The 9,311-nt window shown below is 32.8% G+C and overlaps 1 protein-coding gene across 2 annotated transcripts; it reads left to right on the forward strand.

The window, feature by feature from the left end:
* Positions 1–2,774: 2,774 nt before the first annotated feature.
* On the forward strand, positions 2,775–6,411 carry LOC105329525 (uncharacterized). 2 transcript variants are annotated; one of them, XM_011430841.4, is made up of 5 exons: positions 2,775–2,906; positions 3,080–3,146; positions 3,754–3,816; positions 5,261–5,357; positions 6,177–6,411. In XM_011430841.4, the coding sequence occupies exons 2-5, from the start codon at positions 3,099–3,101 to the stop codon at positions 6,338–6,340; spliced, it is 372 nt and encodes a 123-aa protein (XP_011429143.3). In that variant the 5' UTR covers positions 2,775–2,906; positions 3,080–3,098; the 3' UTR covers positions 6,341–6,411. The 2 variants fall into 2 exon arrangements, with proteins under 2 accessions (XP_011429143.3, XP_011429213.3); XM_011430911.4 differs by lacking the exon at positions 2,775–2,906 and adding an exon at positions 2,921–2,978.
* The last annotated feature ends 2,900 nt before the right edge of the window (positions 6,412–9,311 follow it).

Genomic DNA, 9,311 nt, shown 5'->3' on the forward strand with positions numbered 1-9,311 from the left:
GCCTGTTTGGGAGGGTAACAGTTGAAATTGACACCCCGAGGAAACCATTGTCAACCGACGCGAAGCGTCGGTTGACAATGGTTTCCTCGGGGTGTCAATTTCAACTGTTATCCTCCCAAACAGGCACTATTTATTTTATTCTACTGAATGTCTTAATTTTAGAGATTTTTTACTACTTTTATATAGAAATGACATGGATTCTACGGCGAACCTTACGCGCATGTAATAATTCGTTGTGTTACCCGTTGCTAAGTGTGTTGCTAACGCAGAGGGTAATAGAACGGATTATCAACTGCGTCTAAACCAAATAACAGTTATTATTTTGGGAAACAAGTACGAAAATATATTATATGTTTCGAGTAAATTGTAAGTGTTCATTACATTTAGACAAACGAATTAGGTCATATTCTTATGCAGACGCTATGAAGACCTTTATCTTTCAATATATTAGTAATCGCTTAGGTTTTATTAAAGTTTTATACTATGATGTACCAAGTTCGAATTTCCTCTATTGTTTATCGTTGATTATTTTATTTCGGTATAAATAGATTTGAAATGTTTTTCTTTTGCGTTAATTATTATAATTTTGTAAACAGTTAATTGAGACGTTATTTTATTATGATTGTTTATATCTCTATTACGGTCACCAGATTTTAGACTTATTATACGTAACTATAAGAAACGTTTGTAAATGGTGACTGTTGGTTTGTAGCACTTCCATGCGACGCTTCTTCGACTAAACTTGTATAAATTATTTTAAAGTATATTAATTATTTCCTTCTACTTTGGATTACAGCCACGACAGATAGGTCACTGATCTAGGTCAGTGGAGCTGAAAGAGCAGACATAGTCACACCAAGCGAGTGTTATTCAAGAACTATTTTCCCCATTATAAGTGTAGCACACGTTAATCAAATAGAAGCGAAAAACAGACGTGTCAGATTTTTTAAAGCTATATTCATAACTTTGAATTTTGGGGCATAAAAACACTTTCGCCACTCATAGTTCTTTGTCATTTTTTGTTTTTTTATTGTGATTATGCGGTACCTCCTGAAAGTGGATACTGTGATTCCTAGCATGTAGGTCATATGCCACAAATGGATAACGAGAATTCGTAGTTGTTTTCGTCGTTTGCAGTAAATAGAAATATCCAGATGTTCAGTAATTTCCAAGCACTTTGCGATCAAGTTCCAGCAAAAGAAGCAGCAACCAAAACCGCAAATTTGAATTAGCAACTAATTGCTAATCTAGTTCGGAGTAATGTCCAGAATCCAGCGCAAAGAGAAATTACTATTTTGTATGTACATACATAGGAGCAGTCGATGCATAGCAAGGTTACTGGAGATCGATGATCGATTTCTTGAAAAAAAAAAAAACAACGACACACATTTCTTCAAATTTTTCGAGAAAAATTTCAGTACTGTATATGAAATATTCACTGTCCATATAACGGCGGATATTTCTGCTTTTTATAGGGAATGAAACTTTCGTGTTTATTTCTGATTTAATTTGATTAACAACTGAAGCTAAACTAGTATTTTATCGACGTTGTTTTAATCCTCAGAATACTAAGAAGTTCGTGATAAGTCAAATTGTGAAGTACTAAAAAAATGCCATTAAAACTGTTGAAATCTGAATGACAATATCACTCTTTTGAGCTTTTCCGTTGTTTCTTGGATTGTTGTAAAGATTTTCGAACTGCAAGGCAGGTACATGGCACGGGCAAGAGATTTGGGATACAATGTGATGTAAATTTAATTGTATTTTAAACTGCGAAATGAAATTGTTACAGCGATATTTTTCTGACTCTTGATAAGTAAACAATAGTCCCTAACCTTATATTGATACATTGGGTCCTATTTTAAAATGTCATTCATAAAATGCCAATTTTCTGTGTTCATTACCGATACCTAGTTGTCTCATATTATATCAATTTCTAGAAGAGGGTTGGGGTTTATTATTAACGCAAGTGATCTTTGTAAATTAAAAAATTATATAATTTATATGTGTCTTGTGAAAATATGCAGTTAAACCTCCGGTAGAACTAGGACTTTTTGTTGCTCACTTCTTGTCTTTGATTAAAACCACGCAAACGTGATTTTTAGTGAAGAATTTGTTTTAAGTGTCGGTATTAAAAAAGTTTTTTAAAAGTGGAGAGGCGGGGGGGGGGGGGGGAGTTTTAAAGGGTGTAATTGGCATTTTCTGTACAACTTTTTAAACTTTACTGAATATGATATTGCATCTACACCGCTCTGCACAGCGCACCTAAATACAAATACATGTATACAAATATTCTGCAAATCATATTACCAAAATCAAACTAACGCTTAACAATGGGTAAATAAAAATCTGCAGGACTTATTATATTGACGAGATATAGATGTTTGTTAATTACCCACGGAAAATTAAATAAAATGTTAACTTGCACTGAATTTTACACGTATTGATTTTCATCGATTGGACCCCCCCCCCTTTTTTTAAAAGTTGGATCCGCCTCTACATACGTTGTACACTTACAACCCCCCACCCCCTCCCCCCAACATACACACACTCACACAAATAAAATTTGAACCATTAAACCGCTGTGTATAATTTTCCTCGTGTGTATATAACCTAGATGCTGATCAAAACATTCTTCTATCAATGAGCTTGTGGGGATAACGAGAAGGTCTAAACATAGTTATCTCGTCACTGATGACGCGTTATCAAACTGAAGACAGCGGACCAGTTAAATGTTATTCCAATCGTAACACTCAGGGGCCGGTCTCACTCGGTATATCTCGGCATATGCTAACATGTAACCGACGGAATCAACCGTAGTTTCCCGAAAGAAGTGTATGTATTAGATACCATTTCCGCTTTCGTGCGCATGTGTACAGCGGAACTCAGATTTGGGAGGATACACAGTAAGTAATTCAAGGGCAAATCAAATCGGGTTTATATCTAACGTTTCTTATCCCATCAACAAATTGATAAGTGTATGCCTCTCTTGTGTCTTTCTAGTGACATTGTTGCAAATACGTGCACTGATTTATCCTGCAGGATAAACCATTTCACAGGCCTCTTTCTTTTTTGACAGAGCCGGTCATTGAATCAAGATGAGCTGTGTAAGATTTGTTTCCTGTGGTGTTGCTGCAAGATGCATGGTACGTATTTACAATATTTTTGCATAGATCTAAGTTTGATGTATGCTTGAAATATTGATCTGTTAAGTGTTTGATTGTCATTACATGAGAGAGGCGACGATCAATCGACTTCAAGAGTTGAATGTCTTTTGTGTAAAGTGCATAGTCCGACAGTTATGAAAAATAGTGATAACGTATGATTGTTGCATGGCAACTGTTTTAAGGAATTCAGTAATTGGTACCGTAGTGTTTCTTTGTTTTATAGAGGATGGGTAAATCTATAGTATTGTTTTAGAATGTGACATCAAGGTCATGTCATTGACACTGACAGGAGGGGTATAGACTTGTTCATTAGAGAAGTAAGCAAGCAGGAGCTTTCATTCTCTCTGCAAACTGTCATATTAAGATTCTAGATATGTTTATACTACATCTGGTGACTTTATGCAGACACAAACACTTGTTTTGAAGTTGTGATTGCTTGAAAATTATTTCCCTTTGTTAGTGTAACTTTCATTTTCAAACAGTTTCTCTCGTAACTTATCTGTAAATTTTCTTAGTATTGCATAGTAACAGTTGAAATTAATTTAGGAACAACAATATGATAATTTTCTATGATATTAATTTACAGAGAGGAGCATCTGTCAACCTTACTAGACCAATGACCAATGCCGTTGTGGCTCAGAGATTTGAGGTAATTTTCATCACTTTATTTGTACAACAGCATTACATTAATATTAGATTCCATTCAATTCAATCATGCTGTATTATAATAGTGTATTATGTTTTGTTCACGAAGAACATTTTATTGCAATGCATTTTTATATTACTGATAATTCATACCAGCTTAGTATGAGATTTCTAGCTGTCTTACAAATTTTTGAAATAGAATGTAAAATTGAGATATCAAAAATGTTTGCAACTGTTCCAAATATAATGAGAAAGGAACATATGCGGTATTATGCATTCCCCCAAAAACTAAAGTTCAAAAGAGAGATTTAAAGTATAAGATATTGATAAGTATGTAAATGTTAATTACCCCAGTGATGTCATAATGTAGAAATGATGTCATGAAGATTGTCTTATTTTGATAAATTAATGTTTTGGTATGTTTGCCCGAGTACCATTTTTAACTATGATATGTATTATTTTATAAACAAATAAAACATGTAAAGTATCATTCTTAAGCAAACACCCGCTCTATACTTCTTAAGGCAAAATATTTTGTGAAAATGGCAATATTTTCATTTGTTTGCAAAATTGGGGGAATTAGCCCATTATTGTTTCACTGACATCATAGATGAAAGCTTTAAGACGATCAAATGATGACTAAAATCAACATAGATATGATAGACATCCTCTGAATAATGTTTTATGAACATTTAATTTTGTCACGATAAATCTGATGAGGGAATAAGATGACACAAATGCCCGTTGGTTAAAATGGTAAAATACACTTTCAAATTTAGCTTTAGCCATCAAAAGTGCTTGAAATATAATACAATTTTGCAAAAAAGCAATTTTTAATTTTTTTCAGTCTAAATATTAAAACACCAAAGATTCTTAAAAATTGCCTCAAGCTTTGATGGTATTGAAACCGGCAACCTAAAAAGCCTATTTCCATAAGCTTAACTAAGGTCTGGTACTCTAACAACTGAGTCACAACAAAATGATGTATTTAAATGCTATATGTGACTTTGGCCACAAATTTAAGGACTTGTTCAATTTTCATAGAATAAGTTATGAAATATCTACAGTTGACATGAGAAAAGAATGTCTAATTACAGTGCATATTGATGTATTGAACAATGCTAGCCAAGCATAGTTGAAGATTTACTTTTGATGCAATCTTGAACTATCATATTGATAATGAAAGTGATTTATTCACAGCCCATGGCATGTAGAATTTAAACTGGCTAAATATAAATGTGGAAACAGAAAAGTGATAATTCATTTATCACAATAACTAATGTTGTTGTGCACCCGTGTTTAGGAGAGAGATCTGCAGTTTTGGTTCTAGACTATGAGGAAACTTTGTTCTTCGTTGTAGTTTTCCTTAAAGGGTTTTAAAGAAAATATTAACAGAATGAGTGTTAATACTGTTGTTTTTTGACGATTCATAATTTTTTAAATTGTAGACGAGACAGTTTAGAACAACAGCAACACGACAGGATATTGATCAAGCTGCAAAATACATCGGAGCTGGGGCAGCCGCTGTAGGTGCAGCCGGATCTGGTAAGGAAATTTATAGATCCTCTCAACAAAATCATGCCTATATGGCAAGTAGGCGGACAGATGTGATATGATAGTAGCTGTGAGCTTGTGCGGAGATATTATGAAAGTCTTGCACAACCACACACTGTCTACCCAACTCTGCTTTGCTCAGAGAGAAATGGCATATGGTTGAACAATTTTAATTATGAAAGTTATTTTACTTTATACTAAAAATTATACTAAAAATTTATGAAACAAAAATGGTATTTGTTTTTTGGGGTATTTCAATTTGAAGAAAAAAAATAAGTCAAAGAAATAATGAAAAACTAAAAACTGTAAAAATTTGCTCCTGTTCTTTTGAGGCTTTTGTCAAATTTTTTTCTTATAACAAATGTTTTATCATCTGCATAATGCCATAAGTAAGGCCAATAAATGTTAAGTATTTTGGGCACCACTGCATTAGGTCAAATGCTGTCACATGAAGTTAATGTTATTGTCATGCGTCAAGAAATGAAAATTGAGTTATCCTCCTTTTCAATCATGAATTACCCATCTGTCACTGAAAACTTTGACATTAGAAACAAGATTATATTTTTTTTATTGGGGGAGGGGGGTTAATGTGAATATTTTTTTCAATATCTATCATTTGATTTTCATGTTCAAGTAATCAAGTTTACTCAATTGTCCTTTATTTGAAAAAATCTACTGTAGGGTCTTGACATGTAAATCTCTCATTGCCATTTTTTTTGGGGGGGGGGGGATTTATCCTTTAATAATGAAGATTTTCAAATAAAAAAGACTTTAATACAAGATGCTGATATTTTTGTTATTTGTTTGCAGGGTCTGGAATTGGAACAGTGTTTGGAAGTCTGATCATAGGATATGCCAGGAATCCATCATTGAAGAACAATCTATTTACCTATGCTGTCTTAGGATTTGCATTGTCAGAGGCCATGGGTCTCTTTTGTTTCCTTTTGGCAGCTGGTATTTTGTTTGCTTTCTAGGTATTGTAAGAGACTTAACAAGAAGAGTTTGATAGATGTTATGATATAAATAAACATGTGAAACTACAAAATTTCTCTTCTGTCTTGTTTCGTGTAGTATTTTGAAAAAAAATGCCAAGATTTATTTTTTAATACGTTTGTACACAACTTGAAGGAACCTGGATTTAAATGTTAAGGGGTGTTCTGGAAAACTCTGAATGGATGGGGTTTTTTTTATCCATTGTAAACCCTTGTAGAAACGTATCTTTGGAGAAATCTTGAGAGTTTTATTTTACATTGATTTCAAATGTTTTTCTGATAGGACAATGAAAGAAAAACTTTGAACAAAAATAGTTGAGCTGGTAATGAATGAATATTTGCAATTTTGCATTCAAATTTAAGATTTTGCGTGAAGAAAAGGATGTCAAAATTTGTCTTTGTACATGGATGAAATCAGCAAACCTACAACTGCGCACATTGATTCTTTTTTGAAGGAAAGTGCTTGAAAATAATTATACTGGGTAGTAACAAAACTTCAAGAGAAAAAAAGTTACTTCCAGATTGTTTTCATAGAATGTTAGTAGTTTATATCAAATGAGAGGTTTTTGTGCACAATGAATCAATATGGCTCAAATCAGTGGAGATTTTCATTTCCTTCAAATATTAAATGAAATATCTTTTAAAAAATGATGATTACACATCGACATTGATTAAATCAGAAGGTATTAAAAATTTTGAGTGTGCATCGAAATAATATAGACACTTCATGCCAAGGAAATCTGGAATGTCAAATTGTAATATATTGAGTGATATACAAAAATTTTTGGTCACCATAGTCATTCCAGTAAAAATTGTAATGTAGTGTAAATGCATATATTGTTTCTTTATTACCTCTGCAGGCTCTACTGTTACTGAATAGAAACTGACTGCATATTAAGAGAGACCATAAAGCCCCCTACCAAAGTTGTAAATTTTTGCCCCCCAAAATAGGGATTCCGACTACATTGTAGGTAGGGACCTAAATGGTTCATATAATTATTTGTAAATGTATATAATGTTTAAGAAATCCTCTTTACTTTTACTGGCTTTTAAAAGAAACGGACTGCATATTTAGAAAGACAATGAGGCCGGCCTCTACCAATATGTAAAATGTTTGAAAATCATCTTTACTTCTACTGAAACAGACTGCATACCTGGTATTTAGATAGTCTATAAAGCCATCTACCACAATTGTTATATTTATGACCCCAAGGGTCAGGGATTCATACTGTGGTTCCATTAATATTCAAGGGTATCAATTTTCGTGGAAAAAGTGAAAATCACAGTTTCAATGGTACGTAAATTCGTGGCCAATGACCCTTCCAATACAAAATGATAGTAGAAATTGCACTCCAGTGAACATTTAATTTCATAGATAAACTTAACAATGAAATCCACGAAAATTGGTATTCAGCGAATATTAATGAAACCACAGTATTGCAGGATGTTGACAAAATGGTCAATTATGGTTATAATGTATATATAAATGTTTTTAAAAAAATCTTGACCTTTTCGAAAATAAATAAAAACTGTCTGCGTATTTTTAAAGACTATAAAACCCTCTACGAAACTATTAAATTTCATGATCCACAGGGTAGAGGTTTTAAATACTGCGGAGGTAGGTGTTTAGGTAAAACATGTATATTACCCATCTTTAAATTAGTTTATTAATGAAAATACACACACGTAATTTGACGGAAAACAAATTATTGAAAAATTATTTTCTATCATTAGAGTCTTGCGCCGATTTCAATATCCAGTCATGTACTCTTATCATATTAAAGTTTTTCACCATAATTATAGATTCCATAGTTCCTGTTCCAAGATTCCAGGTTCCCGAGGGTGGTCATTACAATATATTAGATTTGTTTTACCCCAACACGAAGCTTAATTAAATGTACATACGGGATTCGCCGGAAGTCTGTGTATGGTTAAGATAACCAGGTGACCGTAAAGGCCTGGTGGCCTCTTGGTGTATAATATGGCCTTTATATTGAAGATTACAAAAATATATCGTTTGATTTTTAAACACGAAACGTAGAGCCAGCGTAACGGTAAGTTACGTATAGAGGTTGTATGGTCTAGTGGTGGATCAAAGGTTATTTTTTAATATTTTGCTGGCGCTGGTTTACGAAAGACGAATAGGGCCACAAATAAAAATCTCATAATTACGGGGGAAAACTCGTTATTTTGAGTTAATTATCTCGGTTTTACGAGAAAAGATCTCGTAATTACAAGAAAGTCGCTCTTACGAGTCAATTATCTCGTTGTAACGAGAGATCTTAACGAGGAAAGATCTCGTTATTACGAGTCGATTATCTCGTTATTGCGAGAAAAGATCTCGTTAACACGAGAAAAGATCTAGATAATTACGAGAAAAGACCTAAATAAAACGCTGCGTTTTATTGTTCTACAATCATGTACTCTCTGGGTCTATGTATGTAAAATGGATGATCATAGATTAAGAAATTCATTAAATTGGTGAAAAAAAAATTCAAAAGGAGGAGCAATGCAGATTAATCAATAAATTTATTGACCAATTTATAGATATGTAGGATAATTTGTTTTCAGACTCTTAAATGTTAATCTAAAAAAAAAACCAATAATTTTAGTGGTACCGGTATTGTTATATACGTTGAAAAGTATAAGTAAAAGTGAAGTTTTTTTCCACCTATTAATATGAGATAAAATGTCAAATCCGATTATTTTAAGTAGAAATCAGTAAATAATGATCGTTGTTATTTAAAGATAGTCAAAATTGGATTAACCTTCGTGGTAAGAAAAAAAATAGACTGAAAGAGAGTACAAATCAAGTTGGAAGTTTCGATCGGATGAGCGAGTAACACTCATTGTGTATGTATTTTTTCGCAAAAATAAATCAAATAACAACTAATATGCACTTTATCATAACGGGATATTTTCTCGTAATTATGAAAGAGTTAAATCGAAATAA

The sequence above is a fragment of the Magallana gigas genome, chromosome 5 (genome assembly GCF_963853765.1).
Source record: "Magallana gigas chromosome 5, xbMagGiga1.1, whole genome shotgun sequence".
In the NCBI taxonomy this organism is placed as follows: domain Eukaryota; kingdom Metazoa; phylum Mollusca; class Bivalvia; order Ostreida; family Ostreidae; genus Magallana; species Magallana gigas.